Below are 21,317 nucleotides of genomic sequence, written 5' to 3'. Positions count from 1 at the left end.
CATCTCTGCAGATTTGAGTCTTTATCATTTTCATTGCATTCCTTTGTTGATTACATTCCACTATTCAAACTGAGAAACTAAATATTCCACATACCTGTAGGTCAGCAGTTCTCAGCCTGTGGGTTGCAACCCTTTCACAGGGTCGCCTAAGACCATCAAAAAACACAGATATTATATTATGATGTATAGCAGTAGGAAAATTACACTTAAGAAATAACAACAAAAATAATTTTATGGTTGAGATCACCACAACATAACTGTATTAAAGGATCACAGCGTTAGGAAGGCTGAGAACTGCTGCTCTAGGTAAATTTGGACATATTTCTTTAATTGATTAATATTAATTCATTTTCATTACCATAAATGTTAACGTTACTTTGTGATTTGGCTTACTTTACTTTCATATATTTATTTATTATTATTAATAATATTCTTGAAAATAGAAGTTTTGATGTAGTATGATTTCACACTGACTGAAATAAACTACCTTGTAATTATCACCACCTATGTGAATACAAGAGCCCTTCAGGGAAACTAGTGTGCACCTCAAAGAGATCAAATTACTAACTGAACACTCTTTAAACCCTGTTCAAGCAATTAACCATTAGAAGAACTTGCAGACTTGGGCATTCTTTTATTGTTTTGGCTGTGACACTCAGTTTGAAAATAATTACCTTTACAGTAAATTACATTTAAAAGTAGTTAAGCTGGGAGTGGTAGAGTACACCTTTAATCCCAGCACTGGGGAGACAGGGAGGCCTGGTCTACATAGTAAGTTCCAGGCTACCCAGCATCACATTTTAAATCCTGTCGATGAAGGAGGAGGAGGAGGAGGAGGAGGAAAAGGAGGAGAGGAGGAGGAGAAGGAGAAGAAGAAGGAGGAGGAGGAGGAGGAGGAAGAAGAAAAAGAAGAAGAAGAAGAAGAAGAAGAAGAAGAAGAATAATTTTAAAATTCACCTTAGTTTTCCTCAAAATTAGCATTCTTTTCTTACACATTAATCAGGTACACAAATGGACCTGAGTCGTATGACATAGAAAAGCAATGTTCTCTGTGGCAGCTCACACACATTTAGTGCATATTCCATAGTGGTCAGTTCACCTACTTGTTACTTCAGCAAGACTAGCCTCATAATCTGCAGGTCCCCCAGCAAAACTAAAATGTAGAGCCTACATACGCAAAGCAGGCACTGCGCTCTTCTGACCGACCACTCTATGGCAAAGGCCCAGGTTGCATGCTCACTGAACCAGACAAACTCTCAGGTTCTGTATAGTATTCGCAACCTAGCAGCCTAAACAGCAATTTTAAAAAACTGCTTGTTTTATTTAATTTTCTGAACAAAGTACACTCGCTGGTTAAATCGAATGAAGCTGAGATCTGCTGCAAATGATTAACCAGCAACTCTTAAGCAGTTCAACTTTTATTGAAGGAAGAAGTGAGAAAAACGGACATTGATAGAGCTAAATGTCCCCCCACTAGAAGCTCCAACTCATGCAGTTGCAATGAAGGCTTGGAATGGGGGTGGGAATTTGAAAACTTGCCAGGTTTCTAAAAACCTGCAAAGTTACACATAAGCCCTTTCCACGAGTTAACTAGGGGAGGCCTCTTGCTCTCTGGAAGCTTCTGAGGCGCGCTGCAGAGGTCTAAAGTTCCAGTGTCCTAACAAATAACGCTCTTGGCTAACCCGGGCACACTCGGTGAAAAGAGGAGCCAGCGAAAAGGCTCTCGGGAGTCGCCTTGTAGGGGAGGAGCAGGGCCTGGAGTGGGCAGGACCACGGGGAGAGTGCGCACCCTGAGGGCGGGACCTCAGAATGAGCGCAGCCCTGAGGGCAGGCTGGGGAAGGGAGAAGGGGGGAGGGCCATAAGAACGGGACAGAGATAGCTGCCAAGGGACGGGGCGGGCACGATGGGCGGAGTCTCTGTGTAGTCCCCGCCCTCTAGGGTGGAGCGGGCAGCTGGTGTGGGCGGGGCCAGTAGGGCCGGATTCCTAGCGGACATATTGAAGCTCCACCCTGCTCTTCTGGTGTGTTTGGAGCTGCCCCTCACCGAGGTAAGATGGGGGAAGCGTTGAACCCTAGGCATCCTCCACCGCCTGAGTCTGTCCTAGACCTGCGGCGGTGATAGCGGCGGCGGGAGAGCGGTGACGATCCCCGCGCCGTCCAGCCGTAGCAGGGCGGACCCCGTCCCGCAGGGCCTGCTAATCGCATTAACTTCGGGGAGCTGGGAACATTGTGTGACCTGGGGCGCCAGGCCCGCTGGGAAGCTCGGGTTGGTGGGGTGCCGCCCGCTGGTGCGAGCATTTCTCAGGGCATTCCTGCGCGGAGTCCCCGGGAACGCGTTCTGTTCCGGGACCCAGTCTGAGCTGCTGGCGAGGTCATTTAAGGCCCGGGCGACCCTTCACCCTGAGGCGTGATCAGCAGCGCCAACGAGGTAGAGCACCCGGGAGCTGGGGTGTTAACAGTTAAGGTGTATGCTGTTCCTCGATAGGTTATTTCTGGTTGGGTCGTCACAAAGATGGCATTTATTATTAATTAATTAAATTTGCTACCACTTTTGGGTAGGCCATAATAGGCCTAAAGATGAGCTGTTTATAGGTATCCATTGAGAAGTTAAATGAATGAAAACCCAGGCTTCTATAACGGCATTGTTTGTAGTAGTGGGACATACTAGTAAGAAAGTAGACTAAGTTTTATATATAATTGCCACGATGACAGTAGGATTTTTTTTTTTTTTCGTTTTGAGACACTGTATAGTTCTTTCTGTCCTGGAACTCACTTTGTAGACCAGGCTGGCCTTTCAGTGTCTTTCGAGTGCTCGGATTAAAGGCATGCACCACCAAGCCCAGCTTGATAGAATTTTCTAAGTTCAACTTTGAGACATTTCAGATGTAAGTTAGGCTGTACCGGCAAGGGTGGAAACAGAAGACAATGAAAAAGAAAATTGCCTGAAGATTAACGACCTAAGTTTAATCTTAAATGCCTTGAGTTTTACTAGCTAGTGACGGTAGGATCTAGCAATTCTAGCACTAATGCTTAATTAATATAATTTATATAATTTATAATAATAAATTAATATAAAAGGCAGATTTATAATTTCCAACCCAAGAAGTGTAGTTAAAATTGAGGGAATGTGGCTAAGGGGGAAGTATGTGAGGAGAGCTATGGAAGGAGCCCGGTACAGGCAGGGGGTGTTTAATGAAATGAAACAGAATTTTTAGCAAGGAGAGGCTTTGAAATGGTGGTCAGTACTGTGAGTTTGATGCAGACAAAAAAAAAAAAAAAAAGTAACCATTGGACAGGCAAATTTAAATTTCACTGTTTGTGACTCATTTAAAAATGATAGTAATGTAGTTTAGAACAGTTACTTTTCACACAGAAGAGTTTTGTTAAAAATATAATTATATAATATACTATGTCATATCTTGTTTATTTGACTTAAAATTGAACTTATAAGACAAACAATAGGAGAAGATTTTAAGCTTTTCTTTTGGGGGTTGGAGCCTTTTACCAAATTGTGGTTGTTGTTGGTGGTGGTGGTGGTGGTTTCCTTCCAGACTGGGTTTCTCTGTGTAGCCTTGGCAGTCCTGGACTCACTTTGTAGACCAGGCTGGCCTCAAACTCACAGTGATCTGCCAGCCTCTACCTCCTGAGTGCTGGGATTAAAGGCATGCGCCACACCCCAGCTCCAGGTTTTGTTTGTTTGTTTTTAAAGACTTTAACCATGTTTCTTCTAGCCAAATGGAAAGTTCTGAGTTAAAATTAACCAACAGTCAAAGAGCAGAGGAAATAAAATAATTGTGGTTTATTCTGATAGGTAAATAACAATTTATAATGATACAAAAAGTCAGCTCTTTTTTTTTTAAAGTTTCTTGAGGTATAGAAGAAGTTAAAATTATTACTCATCAGTTCTACAAGTAACAATAATTATTATTTGTTAGGTACCAGGTATGTGCTTCCTGTGCCATGGTTTAAGGAAGCAGATGTAGTTTTAAGGAAACAAGATTTAATTGTGGAATAATTTAGTGAATAAATTATATTCCTTGGTCTCATTCATGTGTATGTATACACACACACAGATACACACACACACACACACACACACACACACACACACACACACACATATATATATATATACACACTGTCTGCCTCTGTAATGTTAATGTTTTAAGAACATGAATGAGAATAACTAAAATTTATATGGAAAATTTACATACTATCTTCTTAAGAGTTAATATGTCATAGGTTAAACATCAAGCTATCCATGAACAAACAGCACTTTCTCTAAGTGTAGCTACCCTAATCCTATAGAATTGGTCTGTCTGGAGTGTGTTTCTTAAAAAGAAAGAATAGAATGCTCCATGGTCCTCTAGGCTGAAGGACCACACAGCAGCTAACATGGCTCTGATTTCAGCCCACCAAAACTCAAATCACACTTCTGCAGTATAGGACTAAGTGTCCAGAGCTAAAGACAGAAGTGAAATTGCTCTCATTTACAATTGTGCAAAGACATTCCCAAACTTCGCTTTTAAGTCAGTGTTATACTTGTAAGTATAGCTTGGAATAGCACCCAGTCAGCACCCAGTCACATCACCGAGGGGACCACCAGAGTGGTAACACCTGTGCCTGGTGTCTGTAACTGTATTTATATTTTATAGTATATAGAAACAGTGCTTCTAGGGTGGGAAGGAAATCTTCCTGTGAGAGATACACATCAGAGTTATTTGATTATTTTCTGCATAGTAGGTATAAGAATGGTTTTCTGGTTTTTTCCATGTATTTTCTGTTGAAAGGTAATATTTTTATATATAATGTTTAAATGTATCTTCATATGAAAACCAAACAGATTCATTGCAGAGAAAAGAAAACCAAGCTTCAAAATTTCCTGATAACAATCTATCCCTTTAATTCACAGCTAACAGGCTTATATTTGCTTGTTAATTTGTAGCCTTGGCTGTCCTGGACTCCCTTTGTAGACCAGGCTGGCCTAGAGGTCTGCCTCTGTCTCCCAAGTGCTGGGATTACAGGAGTGCACCACCAAGTCCAGCTGAAAGGAGAAAATGTTGGTCAAACAGAAATCTCTATTACTTTCATGCAAAAACTTAGAGGATGAGTAATTGACATCATGCGAATAAAATGCCTGTGATGCTGAAAGTGCTCAGTAATTTTCTAAATTACAAATAACCTAAGATGTCTTGAAAGAATGTGAGACAGTCTGTGACACTAACAGCTACCAACTTCACTGATGATTCCCAAAGTGTGGGCCCTCTCTAGAAACAAGTGTGGATAGGTGCAGAGGGGTATGAAAGCTGTTCCGTTCAGACAGTGCAGCCGAGAACAGTTGTTCCGAGGGGCTCAGGAATTAAAACGTCTTAGAACTTCTGGGATTCGTCTTCCTCACAGGATAAGAATGGCGCTGAAGCAGATCTCCAGCAACAAGTGCTTTGGAGGGCTCCAGAAGGTTTTCGAACATGACAGGTAAGCAATTACAGTCACTTCTCACTCACTTCGAAATGAAACCTTCACTTACAACTCTGCTTTCTCTCTCCCACTGTCATCCGACAATCTCACCAAACCTAACTGTTTCTGGATTGGTGCTGTGAGATAAAGGGGAGGAGCCTGCAGGCTGTCTTCAGGTTTTGGCTTGATGGTTTTCTAAAGTTTTCTGAAAAACCAGCTGTGTTGCCATTAAAAATTCAGAGAATGTTTTCCTTGTTGGTCTTCTAGTATAACAAAGAAACCTAGACTTGATTAACTTGGCAGCATAGCAGACATATGTGCCGCCACCTCCTTCTGGAATCTAACTAATAATGTCATTAGGTAAACGCATTAAACACACACACACACACACACACACACACACACACGTATTAAATATACAAATGTGTACGTGCACGCTGAGGAGGAGATAAAGAAGCAGAGGACAGAAGCTGAGAACAGTGTTTTAGATGCAAAAATGCAGATATTCATGTACTGTATAACTTAGCAAAGCCTAGAAAACTAAATTCTAAATGGAGAAGTGATACAAATATATGTACACGCCTGACAATACGAGAAAGATAGAAATGGAGCTGAGGGGCAGGATGATTAGTTGAAAGTTAATTTTAAAAATCAGAGCACTCAGATTGTCTCAGCATTCTCTATAGTGAGATAGCTGCTTTCCCAGCTCTGGCCAACAGCTGAAGGTTTACTATCCGTCGGAGGTAGGCATTTTGTATTGGGGGCAGATACAAGAATAACTGGCACATTGAATTTTTCCCAGTGGCTTCCAAAATCTGACAAGCTTAGGCTTTTCTTCTTGGGAACTTGACATCTTGAGGAGAGCAGGTGTTGCGATGGAGACCTTTTAATACAATTGTCCAGCTGGACTCCATTCAGCCATGGGACAGTGGGTGACATTCTCCCCAGGCATACTGCTGTCAACCACACATTCAGTGTTTCTCTGTGAAACATATTCTTCCTTTTAACAAACTGCTAAATGGCTTAGCTTCTGTCCTGATTAGTGATGGGCATTAATACTTTTCTGTGGTGGTTAACGTTACAGTGGTGAGCTGAAATGTAAAATGAGATTTGCTGTCTACCTACCGCCACAGGCAGAGGGTGGAAAGTGTCCTGCACTTTACTGGCTGTCTGGTAAGTATTTTCCTTTTGAATTTCATAAAGGAATTTCATCTTACCTTTTTACTGCGACCTACTTATGTACTTTTTGAATCACTTATGAACACTTTGGCTGGGGCTGGAGGGGCGGCTCCACGGCTTAGAGCTTGTGCCGCTCTAGTAGAGGACTAAAAGTTTGGCTTTTAGAATCCACACTGGGCAGCTTGCAACTTTGCTGTAACTCCAGCTCCAGGGACCTAACAGTGTCTGCTAGGTCCTGAGGGTACCGGGACCTGCACTCACACGTGCTCGCACACAGGCATGGGCATGTAATTAAAATGTAATAAAGTAAAATGTTTTTAAAACTTAAAAGGCTCCATCCTGTAGATTTTATCTTGGGAATAATTTCAGACTGAAGAGAATCACATTTATATTTTCTTTTAAACTAGACCAAGTAACTTAGCTGAGGATGTAATGTTCAGTACTCAGTGATAAGGGTTTGGAAAATTTATACATACTTTGTGCCTGCCTAAGCCTTTCTGGACTTTGCAAAGACTTTAGCGGTCAAACAGAGCAATGTTGGATGGAACTGGAAGGCAAGGTTGCATGCATTAGGAACTTCCTGGATGTGCTCTGAATACTGAACTCCATAAAGCTTCCTTGCAGCAGTGGAAAGAGTCCAAAGAACATGGCGCTTCTCCACTGTGATTAAGATTTCCAATCAGTCGATAGAACAGGTGGTGAGACAGGTGTACAAGAGCTCCTAAGTTTACTTCTCTTTCATAAAATACGAGCACAGCAAACATGAGAGAGTGACAGCAACTGTCAACAGATGCTATTTTGTTTTCATAAAGTTACTTTTTATTCTAACAAACCCTACCCAGGCATCCATCAAGGGGAATCCCCTAATGCCAGTATAAAAAAGAAAGTAAATATTTTATTTTAGAATTTAAGTGCAAATTTTATTTTAACACATAAAAATAAGAGCCTTTCTGTATCAGCTTCTTTCACGGTGACAAAACAGCACAACTAGAGGCAGCTCATAGAAGGCAGAGTTTATCCGGGCTTACAGTTCACAGAGGCCGAGTCCAGCATGGCAGTAAGCAGCATGCTATGCTGGCACCAGCAGGACTCTGTTCACATCCTCAACTGAAAGCATGAAGCAGAGAGATCAAACTGGAAGTAGAGTGAGTCTATATACTCTCAAAACCCATCCCCAGTGACACCTTCCTCCAGCAAGTAGCTTTCAACCTTCCCAAATGTGGGGGCTCCCTGGGAACACCACGGCTAGCATAGTGTTGTTCTAGAGGAAGCAAGAAGGGAATCCAGTTCAGCACGACTCAGTAGCTGCTGATGGTTCTAGTTTTGATAGTCTGACCTCAAGTAGTTTATTTTCGGCATATTTAGCCATGGCACAATTTGGTGAAAAACTGTGTAGGCTTAATTTTCTTAGCAATTATATTTTATTACAAACTTAGTAACCAAGAGGAGCTCACTTATAACCCGACTAACCTAAACATTAGGAAAGGGAGATTAAAGAATACAATAATGAAACCGTAAGGCTATCAGTTCCGAGGGACGATTCTCCTGGCATAATCAGCAGTATTTCTTCTGCTGGAACTGGAGCAACCGGCACCCGAAACCTCAGTCAGAGCCCAGAGCCCCAAAGCCTTCCCTTGAGCAAGTCTCTCTAGGAGCATCCTCAAGTGGAGTGATGAACAGCCAAAATTATCCCAAGTCTCCAAAGGCCCCGCCTCCTGTTTTTGGCTCACATTTATGTCTCCTCTCAGAATTTGTTCAAGGATATTTTTTAGCTGCTTAACAACCAATCTCCCCCACAAGATGGTTTGACTTCTAAGGGGATAAACATCAGCTGCTCTCTCACAAGTCTTTTTCTCATCCCCCACTTGTGATCTAAACAAAAAAACACGTTTATCTTACACACACACACACACACACACACACACACACACACACACACACACACACGGGATTGTACTTAGGCATAAAGAATGAAATTACACCATCTCCAAGAAAAAGGATATGACTGCATTATGGAATAACTATCAACTTTAATGTCGCCTGTAACTTTGTGGTTATCAATTTAATATTGGTTATGGGTAGACTTAGTCTCTGTTCTATTGTAGGCTAATTACTATAAATGTCTCCTAGTTCATGTGTAGCATATGCATTTCGGTAAGCTTCATTGTTGCACTAGTATTCAGATACTTGGCAATGACCTTTGGAAAAGGGCTGCCGGGTTGGGTTCAGCTCAAGCATCATTGCTAGTTCACTTTTGGCCACCGATGTGAGCATCAGTCTTAGGTACCTGATAGTACTAGGCTAGCTGGTTTTCTGTATAATAAAATATTAGAGCTTGTATAATATTCACGGTGCAGCTTAACATAACAGCCTTTTTCATCTTCAGGTTTAACTTGCACGGAGCAAAACTTCATATCAAAGTCTGGCTATCAACAAGCCGCCTCAGAGCACGGCCTTGTCGTTGTTGCTCCGGATACCAGCCCCCGTGAGTGTTGTTCAAAATGCTTTACAAACATGCAACCCTTTATGTCTAAGTCATGAGTAGAATGGTGCTCATTTTACAATTCCTCTCAAGTTTTTGCTGTTATTATCTTCTGGTCTTTCAAGCACCATCATGCCTCTGAAGTACCCACCACACCGGGAGTAGACTGGGGGAATGGGATGAAATATTCAGAAGAACATTAGGAGACATTTTCAGGTCAAGATCGTGATTTTTAACATTGACATCTGTCTTCCTCAAGGTTATGATGAGGAAGAGAATTAAAGAAGTGTAGGTAGAGGCCCGAGCATGGTGGTGCATGCCTTTAATCCCAGCACCCGGGAAGCTGTGAGTTCAAGGCCAGCCTGGTCTACAAAGCAAGTCTGGGACACCCAAGGCTAACATAGAGAGAACCTGTCTCAAAAACCAAAGGGAAAAAAAAAATAGGAAGAAAAAGTGTAGGTAGACTGGGAAGGTTGACAGGGAAAGCCTTGCAACACAGTCCTGGAAAGTAAAGAGCATGCTTGTGAGAGAGTAAGGGTGTAAATTTTCAGAGTATGTAAGAGGAAGTTCAAGCTATGGTAGTTTACTTCGCCCCCTGAATTCTCTGGTTGGAAGGTCATTCCCTCTCTGACCTCGGTGGCCAGAACTAGTGACACATATTCAGATAAAGGGGTCCAGAAAGTTGAATCCCATTATGTATAAAGTAGAAGAGAGTTCCTAATGTTCTCTGAAAGCCCCACTGTGTGGACTCCCATGTCAGCTCGGTGTGTGTGGTGGGTGTTGTTACTTGACTGTGTAGCCTAGGCTGGCAGGCTGACTAATAGGCAGGCGCCACTGTGCCCTACTGAAAACCCGTTACTAACCCTGGGGAGTCACTGTCCTCTTCCTTGCTAGGTGGCTGCAATATCAAGGGAGAAGATGACAGCTGGGACTTTGGCACTGGTGCAGGATTTTACGTGAATGCCACTGAAGAGCCCTGGAAAACTAACTACAGGATGTACTCTTACGTGACAGAGGAGGTAATTCAATTGGCCTTGTAATTATTCACTGATGACCACTGAGAGCTTGGGCTTTAGCTACAAAGCCCTTCCAAACTTGAGAATTTTAATGTAGGAATTGGCACTGGAAGGCCAGTTTTAATTTAGGGGAAGTTCCAAGGTCTGCTCATAATACGGTTGCGGCAGTTTTAAGTTAACAGTAAGTGTAAATTCGAGGATTTTTGGTTACATTCACATGGGTGCACACTTTCCAGGATAGCTAGAGAGCAGCATGTGAGACAGCCCTTCATGTCCTGGAGCTGGTTCAGGCCGGTTTCACATGTAGCCAACAAGGGCTTGATTAGCAAGGGCGAATGGCAAAGCATGCTTTGGTGTATGCATTTCCCCGGATGTTATCACTTAGATCATGAAAACTCAGAAATAATTACAGATAATTATATTTGAGTCAGTTTATGGTGAGTGGTTTGTTGGTTTTGGTGACAGGGTCAAACTCAGGATCTCACATTTGGAGGCGAGAACTTTCCCACGGAGTTGTCCGCCAGCTCCCAGTCACCCAGAGTTTTTACACCCTAGATAGCAATTATGTTTTGGTGAAATCTGGACTTTTACATTTCATTCTTTTTGTTTGTTTGTTTTGATTATGTTGGTGTTTCTTTTTCCTGTTAGCATCTGTTCATTGTACATTATACTAGGCTTCAGCATTTTCATACAAGCTATACGTCCCGTCTTCTCCACTTCTCCATTCCCTTGCTGCTGGCTGTTCCTCTGTCAGGCATGTGCAGCCCGCAGCATATGGCCACATGCATCCTAGGATAGCTATGAATACAGCCCACCACAAAACAGTAAGCTCAAGTAAAACGTGTGTGTGTGTGTGTGTGTGTTTTCTTAGTTGTGTCATTCTTAAGTGTGAGCTCTATAGCTGACAAGACCATGTTTGTTGTATTTGGACACCCTCCTTGGCTCTTTCATGGTATATAAACGTAAATGATTTTATGTATCTATATAGAATCTAGGATCCACAAATGAGAGAAAATGTGAATTATTTGTCTAACTTAATTTGCGTAATATGTTATTCCATAATGCAGTCATATCCCTTTTCTTGGAGATGGTGTAATTTCATTCTTTATGCCTAAATACAACCCCGTGTGTGTGTGTGTGTGTGTGTGTGTGTGTGTGTGTGTACATCACATTTTTGTTACCTATTCTTCAGTTGTTGGGAATCTCAGTTGATTCCATAATTTAGGTATTATGACTTGTGCTGCAGGAAGCATTGATGTGCAAATGTCTCTGACATATTAACTACTGTGTGGGTCCAAGGATTCAGACCCAGGTTGTCAGCTTAGAGGCACGTGCCTTTACCCTCTCACTAGCCCTGGGCACTTTTTAATTGAAATGTGTGTATCAGTTCCTGCCATTTCATTGTTTTTCATTTGTTTATCCACTGTTACACCATGGCTTGTTCTTTACTGGAGCCTCACGGGTGTGTTTATTGCTCTTCAGTACATAGGATTCCTTGGTAGTGTTGGCCTAGGAGTCATGAATTCTTTTAACAGTTTATCATGGAAGGTTTTGCTTTAATTATGAAGTTTGGCTGGGTATAGTAATCTGAGTTGGCTTATTTTGGTGCTTACAATATATCACTCCATGCTCTCCCAAGTTTTAGGGGTTTGGTTGAGAAATAATTCATCACTAATGTTCCATCCTCCATAAACTATCCATTCTGCTAGTGAGGCTTCCTACTAAGTTTTTTATTTGATCAAGATCTTTTCATTTCGAAATTTCAGTTGGATTTGTTTTAGTAGTTTTCCTTCTGTATAATTCTTTCATATCCTGTATTGACGTCCTTGTTTCATTTATGTATGTATTTATTTATATTATTTTTAAATTCACTTAGCTTATTTATCTTTATTTCATTAAACATTTTTATCGTTGTCCTCTTGAATTCTTCAACTGAGACTCCATATAACTCACTTTGATTGGAATCTAATTCTGTGAAATTGTTTGAGCCTTTTAATTTTTCGTTTCTATTTTGATTATCTTTCAGGCATCCTACTGCCTTGATTGCATGTTTCTCACATTTCTGCACTTGTGTCCTGTGCTTACTTCATTGGTTGGATTATATACTTTCACTGGATGTATTTATAAGGGTCAAGTGGGGCAACATTGTAGCAGGATTGGGGAATCTCTCCTCCACAATAGATTGAAGATGCTGTTCTGTGGCTAAAGTCTCAGTTTACATGCTCAGGGCAGCAGGCATAATTCCAAAAGTGTTATTCACTGCAGAAGCAACCACAAATGATAGGTAGGCCCACTGTGCCTAGTATTTGAGACAGAAAGAAACAAAGGCGGTTTGGGGTATACTAAGGATTTAGTGCTAAAGTTAGGACTGCAGAGGAGATCGGCTGAGTAAGTACATAGATTAGTGTCTGAGCCAAGGAGAAAGGAACGAGGAGGCAACAGTAGAAGGAAGGGGAGCACTGGGATGTTGCTAAGATCCCATGTTGAAGCTGTGGTTGCTGTAGTTAAAAAGTGGAAAGGGGAAAGGGGAAGAAGGGAGGAAATAGGTCAGAATGCGATGGTGCGCTTACGGATGGTGCATAGGAACAATGCAGTAGAACAGCACGGGCGCAGAAATTAATGGAACACACAACAATTATAAAACTACTTCACAATAGAAAAGCTAGCACAAGACAGGTTAGTGTGCAAAGACAGACCATGTTTAAAACGTAAAAACAAAGTCAAATCATTTTTCTAAATGTAGCTTGGGTCAGTGATTCTTCCTTGTTGAGATGGTTCTGAGTTCCCTCCTGACCTGTAATGTTTCATGTGACTGACTGGGTTGAGTTTCTTCTCACTGGAGCCAGCAGCCCTCTGCATGGAATGTTGCTTTGAAGGAAGCATCCACCCAGTAGCCCTCATCTGCTGGGTGGTCACACTTCCTCTTGCTGTTGCCCTTTTCACTTGGAAGCATTTGTCTTAAGGTCCTGGCTGCCTTCGGCTGTTTGTACTTCCAAGGCCTCTATGTACTTTCAGATCATGATCATGTTATCATAAAATTTCAGTATTATCCTAATTTTAATAATTCATAATCCTCCATGTACTTTATACATTTTTCCTAATGTAAGGCGTTTGTATTTTGAAAACACTTTCTATTATAACAAATATTACTGTTATCTTTGGCATAATTTTCCTCCCTAAGGTACTCGTTCCTTAAAGCATTTTTAAGTTTTTAAGACAGTAGGAGCCCTTGCTGTCAAGCCTGCAGACCTGAATTCTTTTTTTTTGGTTTTTCCGAGACAGGGTTTCTCTGTGTAGCCTTGGCTGACCTAGATTCACTTTTGTAGTCTAGGCTGGCCTCGAACTCACAGCGATCTGCCTGCCTCTGCCTCCCGAGTGCTGGGATTAAAGGCGTGTGCCACCACGCCCGGCTATCCCCAGAACCCACCTGGGAGGAGAGAGCTGAGCACCACAGGTTGTCCTGTCAGCTCCAGAGGGGTGCACAGTGCACACACATGTGGGACAATAAATAATAAATAAGTAAATATGGGGGGAGAGTTAGAACATTAGGGTTCTTCTTCTTCATCTTCTCGACTTTATCCATTGCTTTAAAAAAACATCTGCACACATACTTTTCAGTGACATATAAGTAACCATTTTATGAGGGTTTTTTTTTTCTTTTAATGTTCACCAGTTTGAGCCACTATAGACCTGTGCTTTTTAAGTACTGACAGTGCCACTAATACAGGTAACTTTGTCCAACTTCTTTCCTCTGAGATCTTTTATTGTGTTCTTCATTTTTTTTTTCCTAGCTTCCACAACTCATAAATGCCAATTTCCCAGTGGACCCACAGAGGATGTCTATTTTTGGTCACTCCATGGGAGGCCACGGAGCTCTGGTTTGTGCTTTGAAAAACCCTGGAAAATACAGAGTAAGTTAACACCAACTTCATTGATGCAGCGCTTCTGAGGATAGAAGAGAATTTCAAAGGCGTGGCCTTAGAATCAGGGCTTGAACATTTCTAGAGTTGAGGGCCTCAGGAGGGTGGCAGACAGTGTCAAACTTGACCCCATGACACACGCTGTAAGATTATGGCATTCCATCTGGAAACACTAGAAAAATACAGCTTACGTTTTCAGTGCTCCTTTTCACACTATACTTTTGAACGTATTTTGCCTCGGGATTGTTAGTCTTGATTAGTATTATTGTATGGCACTGTCTGTATATTATTTATTTCGGTTTTCGGGGTGTGTGTGTGTGTGTGTGTGTGTGTGTGTGTGTGTGTGTGTGTGTGTGTGTGTGTGTGATCTTTGTAGTGCTGAATCTGACTGCCTATAGTGGAGGATAGACATATTTTACGACTTTTATGTTCTGAGTGTTAGTTGGACTGCAACTTGGTGGAAAAGCCTCTCCCAGCACCGCCTTCCGCCTCTCCCAGCACCCCCTTCCGCCTCTCCCAGCACCGCCTTCCGCCTCTCCCAGCACCCCCTTCCGCCTCTCCCAGCACCGCCTTCCGCCTCTCCCAGCACCCGCTTCCGCCTCTCCCAGCACCCCCTTCCGCCTCTCCCAGCACCCCCTTCCGCCTCTCCCAGCACCCCCTTCCGCCTCTCCCAGCACCCCCTTCCGCCTCTCCCAGCACCCCCTTCCGCCTCTCCCAGCACCCCCTTCCGCCTCTCCCAGCACCCCCTTCCGCCTCTCCCAGCACCCCCTTCCGCCTCTCCCAGCACCCCCTTCCGCCTCTCCCAGCACCGCCTTCCGCCTCTCCCAGCACCCCCTTCCGCCTCTCCCAGCAACCCCTTCCGCCTCTCCCAGCACCCCCTTCCGCCTCTCCCAGCACCCCCTTCCGCCTCTCCCAGCACCCCCTTCCGCCTCTCCCAGCACCCCCTTCCGCCTCTCCCAGCACCCCCTTCCGCCTCTCCCAGCACCGCCTTCCGCCTCTCCCAGCACCCCCTTCCGCCTCTCCCAGCACCCCCTTCCGCCTCTCCCAGCACCCCCTTCCGCCTCTCCCAGCACCCCCTTCCGCCTCTCCCAGCACCCGCTTCCGCCTCTCCCAGCACCGCCTTCCGCCTCTCCCAGCACCCGCTTCCGCCTCTCCCAGCACCCCCTTCCGCCTCTCCCAGCACCCGCTTCCACCTGACCCCATCACCTGCTTCATTTAAGGCTTTGGAGGTTCTCTTTTCTTCTAATGAGCAAAGAGTGAAAACCCACAACTGAACTACCAAATCCAGCAACTAAAACTAAGTGTGCTTAAAAGTGGAGATGCGTGTTTTAAAACCAGCTCTTTGGCATGTTTTCGATCGGTTTCATCTTTAGGAAGGACTGCAGTCATTTCAGGCACGCTACTGAGGGACAGTGTTGCTCAGAGCAGTCTCATTACACCACACTAGAACAGATGGGTTTAGTTTTCCAATTTTTCTACAGTGAGTCAGTGAATTTATTGTCTAACGTAGAAAAAGTGAACTTCATTTTTTTTTTATGAACTTAGCTTTTTGTCTTTTAAAAATACAAGTAGCCCTGTGACCTGTAGAGATTGAGCATTCTAAAGCTGAGAGATGCACTACTTTCCCACTGTGAGTCAACACTGTTAGAACAGAACGCTGTGCTGGAAATGCCGCTGTGGAGAGGCAGTCCTTGCTTCTGTGGCACTGCTGAAGAGAAAAGCCTCATTTAATGACACTTTCACTAAGGAAGGCTTCAGGGTTTAGATCATTACAGATGCATTTTCAGTGGAAAAAAGAGTAGACAACCCGAATACAAACTTGTTTGTACCTACATTGACTTCTAAGGCATTCTTTGCATTAGAAACTTGGGTTTGTGAGGTTTTGAAATAGATTATACAAAGTTGTAGTATGAAGAGGCCACAGTTGCAGGGCTTTTGTGTCAAAAGTTGCAAGTTACAGACATCTGTATTTGATTTAGCAAAATATAACTTATTTTTAAATTTCCTTTTGTCTCTAAAGTCTGTGTCAGCATTTGCTCCAATTTGCAACCCAGTGCTCTGTCCTTGGGGTAAAAAAGCATTTAGTGGATACCTGGGACCAGATCAAAATAAATGGAAGGTAGGTGATGGGCCACTGCTTCTATGCTTATTCTTAGGTTTTCAGGTTTGTCATGTAATCATACATACATAGGGATGTACATACAAATGTACATACATACATACACATAATCATGTATGTTGACTATTGTGTAGTTACTCCTCCATGCCCATGGGTTCTACATCTGTAGACTGAACCAAAAGATACTTTCATTTAGTCAGATTAGTAGTTAAAATTCAGACCTTTTTTCATTGTCTTTGTTCTTTGCTATCTGACTTTAACACTGTAGCAGGTGCTGGGAGTAATACAGAGTAATTTAATCCAGTAATTTAAAGAACTCGGGAAGACATGTGTAGGTTGCATGCAGACATTGCTATTTTATATAAGTTACTTAAGTATTGCAGCTGTTGAGATCCTTTATTGTTTGTTTGTTTTTGTTTTGTGTTTTTCAATCTTTCAAGACAAAGTTTCACTGTGTAGCCTTGGCTGTCTGAGGTGATCCATCCACCTGCCTCTCCTTCCCAGAGTGCTGGGATTAAAGGCCTGCGCCACCATGCCCTGCCAGCGGTTGAGATCTCTGAGAGGGTTCCAGAACCAATCACTCGTCAGATACCCAGGGCAACCACACAGCAGCGCCCCCGGCCTGCAGTTGTCCCGAGTCACGGCAGCTGTCCTGAAACTGCTTCCTCGGTTGCTGACTGCCTTTCTATTTCCAAGTTACCATCACTTCTAATTAGTTTTTTAAAACCTAAACTGGATGTCTGACTGACTTGGACTAACAGTTAAAACAATTTTAATTTTGGTTCTGGTACAGTATATTCTGGGAAATATCGCTGTGGACACGTGTTAAGTTTTCATTGTTTCTTCATTTCACAGGCCTACGATGCGACTTGTCTCGTGAAGTCCTATTCGGGGTCCCAGATTGACATATTAATCGATCAGGGGAAAGATGACGAGTTTCTGTCGAATGGGCAGCTGCTCCCTGATAACTTCATAGCTGCCTGCACAGAAAAGAAAATCCCTGTTGTCTTCAGGCTACAAGAGGCAAGTACGGGGAAACCTTAGCTTGAGCTAAATAGCAACACTCTTAAAAACAAGAATATATTTGACCCTCTTAACTTTTCTTTTAGATACTGTAAGATATAGGGTAACACTGAGTAAGAATATTTATTTACTTTAAGGAACTTGAAGTGAAATGTGTGATATCTAAATTAAATAAGAAAGCCTTTGGCAGTGAGATACAAGTGCAGCGTTTGCTTGTTGTCAGGTTGTGCAAAAGGCGAAGCTGTGGCTGAGCGGTGGTTGCTCTCCCACACCGTCATCGTCGGGTGTCTGCGGTTGCTCACCACCCCTTTGTCAGGCTTCATGCACGCCGTGGCCTCAGCACTGTCCGGTCTCACAGGCACTTGCTCTCGCTGCTTCCCTCTGCTGCTGCGCTGCTTGCAGTCCTAGCGCTGTGAGCGTGAATCACAGGTGCCTCGCCAACTGTCTCTGCAATACGTGACCGTCCGCTGTCGACCTCTTGGTGCTGCTCTCATTTTAGAATGCTTACTTTTATTTTTTTGAAAACACTCAAAGGGTTCAGAACATCATAGAAACAAAACTAATCTCAAAGTGAAAAATGAAAATCGTATGTGATCATGATTTATAAAAACTTATCTGTTGAAAGTAAAGGTGATATGTCAGACATGTCTACCTAAAGTGTAACTGTGACGATAAATGCTCAGACAAGATCGGGCCAGTGTGCAGTGTGGTCCACTGCAGTTCACACCATGCTTTCATGGTATTAGCTCATCTGCAGTCTTCATCCGAGCAAAGGAGGCCATTCCTTTTCTGCACTTTTGCTTTGTAGATCTGTCACCCTTAGAGAACGGACAGCTGTAAGTTTCTAACCTGAGGTCATAGTGTGTGCTGGGACCAGGACTCTTAAACAAGACCCTGATCACAATTTCTGTCCTGTCGTCTGTCCAGCCTTTTCTAGGCAATGCTCTGTGCTTCTGAAGAGCCAAGGGATGAGTAAGAGCTACCACAAGGGGAAGCTGGGCGTAGCGTGCTATGTCTCTAGTTTATACAGGGTTAGTAATGTTTACAAGGGTAGCTTGAGAGTGTGCAATATATAAAAATGTCTGTGTGTATATACATATATACATGTGTATATATATGTGTGTGTATATAAATATATATGTATACATTTACCCCCATATATTAGGTTTATGTATGTGTGTATATTCCATCCTTAAGTAATTTCTTTTAGGCTTATATCAACATTTCTCATCATAATTGCATTTAGTTCAAGAGGTAACCTGAATTCCAAACCCCAAGTCCAGTTTGCTCCTAAGCTTGGCGCCATGTCTGACTGCATCCACTTTAGCTGTAAGCTGCAGTCGTATTTTGTTCAGATGACCTTAGCTGCTTGGCATTAGCATTTGGATGCTTTGTCACTTCCCCTGAGCCTGGACCAGAAAAGTCTGATTTTTTTTTTTCCTGTAGAGCTTCTGCTCCAGCAAAGTCTAGCACCAAGACCCTGTGACTGTTAAATGAGCAAATGAAGCTCTTTCAACCATCTTCTTCACTAACTCAGGCTTCAACCTGAGCTTTTCTAGTTGGATGTAGAAAATCTGCCGGAAAGCACTGCCTTTTGACGTAGATGTCCCCAGTGTGTGGTGGGCACTGCTTCCTATGTGAGAGTTGACTGAAGACTGAAAGAGTGTGTTTATATTCCCGGAGCCAGCCTTTCCACTTAAAGGCTGGAGCAGAGGAGAAAAGGCTCTAAGTGTTGCTAAATATAGGTAACTGCACAGGCTGCTTAACAAACAAGATGACTAAGACTGAGAGCCAGAACCCGGACCCTGTCAGGGAGGCACGCTTAGCTCTGCCTGTCCGCCTCCAGCAGAACGCCAGGAGCTCGGTGTGCTCTCTTGCCTTTTGGTGGATATTTTTAAAAACTCCATGGCAGGCAGCAGCCATAGCTCTAATCATCAAGAGGTGGAGAAAAAAGGAAAGCCAGGACATGGTCTTGATCATGACGACCCTGACCCTCCTGTCTGATGCGCTTCCACACTTGAGGACAAGTTACTCTTAAGTTACTAGAGTTCATCGACGCTGGCACTTACTATTCCTGCTGAACCCAGGTGGACTGCGTCTGCATCCCCTCTGCCATTAGCTCTCAGTGATGGGGTAGATTCAGCCCTATCTCAGGTGCTTGGCGCATCACATTTTCCTTCTGCTTGCCCCATCTGATGGAGGGTTTGATGAAGTATTCCTTTCTTCTCAGAAAAAGACAAGATATGGGTAGGAGACTTTTCTTTTTCCTTTTCCTTTCTCTCTCTCTGGGTCAGGGATTGTTTATGCCCATGTGCTTGTGCATGTAAAGGCTAATGGTGAACATCAGGTGTTATTCCTCAGATCCTGTCACCATTTAAATTGGGGGAAGGGGAGAAGGAGCAGACAAGATACAATCTCTCACTGTCCTGGGAAGTCAGATAAGCCACTGTGGCTGGCCAGCAAGCTCCAAGGACTTGCCTCCCTCACCCTAGGCTGTGTGTGCAGCCACCATACACCTGGCTTTTCCCCCGCCCCCTGTGGTTCTAGGGATTGAAATCGGGTCCTCATGATTTAAAACAAACACTATACTAGCTGAGCCACCTCCCCATAGCAGAAGTAGAATTCCTAACTTTGGTATGTGATGGCTACAGTTGACTTCTTCAACAGTGTTAAAGCCTTCAGGCATTTTTGTGTTCTTTCTCCATATTGTTTGTATGTACTTCCTTTGTCTTTTAGTAGTTGCTATTATTTTTATGTCAAATGTGCTGCTTCTAAGGATTAACATGTCTTGCCCATGTTTCTAACCTGATTTTGCTGCTGCTTCTCAATGTGGCCACATGTCTCCTTTGCCCACTTAATTGACGTATCATCATCCCTCTTTGCACGTTAGTGGCAACATTTAGAAACTAGGATATACAGAATGTTTGATTTCCCTTTATATCTTTGCTGCTTTTAAAATAAAGTACAAAGATGACAACCTTGATTTTGATTAAACCTTACTTAAAGTACTTGGGCCATGTACAAGCATCTTAAGTGACAGGAGAGTGAGTCGTAATAGAGACATTTAACATTGAGGTTTCTGAATGGGAGACCAATGTCTTATTTTGTCTTTTAGGGTTATGATCACAGCTACTACTTCATTGCAACCTTCATCACTGACCACATCAGGCATCATGCAAAATACCTGAATGCATGAAATGCTTCAGACACAAAAGAATCTCATCAGGATTATACAAATTGAAATAAACATAATTGCTGAGTAAAAGATTTTTGATTTCCTCTCAAAAGATCATCTTCCTGCAGTTGAATCACTTTTCTGAATAAATGTATCAAACTTTCTGGTTTTAAAAGGTTGTTTTTGGTTGGTTGGTTGGTTGATTGGTTGGTTGGTTGGTTGGTTGGTTGGTTGGTTGGTTGGTTGATTGGTTGGTTGGTTGGTTGGTTGGTTGGTTGGTTGGTTGGTTGGTTTGTTTGTTTTGCCAGTATTCACATAGGTACACACACACACACACACCTCAAAAAAGGACCTCTGGCCTATAGCTGAGGCAGGAAATAGAAGGTAGAACATCACCCAGCAGGCAGAAAGGACTCTGGAATAGAGCCATGTGTGGGGAGATTCTACAGGCAAGAGGTGAGGACAAAGGCGTGGTACCTGAACAGAATTAACCAGCCACGTGGATTGTTTTAAGTCATGAGCTAGTCAGAGTGAACAGCCCAGCTGTATGGCCTAGGTATTTGTAAAAATATTTTGAGTCTCAAAGAGTCTTTATTCTGAGAGCTTGGGGCCAGGAGGGAAAACACCTACAACACCCGTGGGCCAATCTGATGGCACCATTTCCTCAGTTCAGGTTCCCTCTTCCCAGATGACTCTAGCTTGTGTCGAGGTGACAACAACCTGACTAAGCAGCATAGGTTACTGTGCACAGTAAACGATGATCAAAGAAGGCACATCAGGTTCTTCAGCTTAGGAAAGCAGTGCCTTTTAGATGTATAAATTACTTTATCTGTTGCTGCGAGTAAAATACCCCCCGGGCGGGGGGGGGGGGGGGGGGGGGCACTGAAGGGAGAGCATTTGTTTTAGTTCACTGTTTGGCAGAACAGTCCATGATGGTGTGCAAATC

General features: G+C 43.1%; 1 protein-coding gene across 1 annotated transcript; it reads left to right on the top strand.

Annotated features, from left to right (window-relative positions):
* The first annotated feature begins 1,898 nt into the window (after positions 1 to 1,898).
* ESD (esterase D) lies at positions 1,899 to 20,546 on the top strand. The gene is made up of 9 exons (XM_084766980.1): positions 1,899 to 2,048; positions 5,401 to 5,475; positions 6,542 to 6,630; positions 9,023 to 9,121; positions 10,013 to 10,137; positions 13,926 to 14,045; positions 16,075 to 16,173; positions 17,029 to 17,196; positions 20,312 to 20,546. Exons 2-9 carry the CDS (start codon positions 5,408 to 5,410, stop codon positions 20,390 to 20,392), a joined length of 849 nt encoding a protein of 282 aa, XP_084623106.1. The 5' UTR covers positions 1,899 to 2,048; positions 5,401 to 5,407; the 3' UTR covers positions 20,393 to 20,546.
* The last annotated feature ends 771 nt before the right edge of the window (positions 20,547 to 21,317 follow it).

The sequence above is a fragment of the Acomys minous genome (assembly GCF_964271855.1).
Source record: "Acomys minous genome assembly, chromosome: 18".
Classification (NCBI taxonomy): Eukaryota; Metazoa; Chordata; class Mammalia; order Rodentia; family Muridae; genus Acomys; species Acomys minous.
This window is presented reverse-complemented; position numbering and strand designations above follow the sequence as displayed.

Coding starts and splice junctions, on each gene's coding strand:
- ESD (XM_084766980.1), top strand. CDS start 5,408: ATGGCGCTGAAGCAGATCTCCAGCAACAAGTGCTTTGGAGGGCTCCAG. Junction 5,476..6,541: donor AAGGTTTTCGAACATGACAG/GTAAGCAATTAC, acceptor TTAACGTTACAG/TGGTGAGCTGAAATGTAAAA. Junction 10,138..13,925: donor ACTCTTACGTGACAGAGGAG/GTAATTCAATTG, acceptor TTTTTTTCCTAG/CTTCCACAACTCATAAATGC.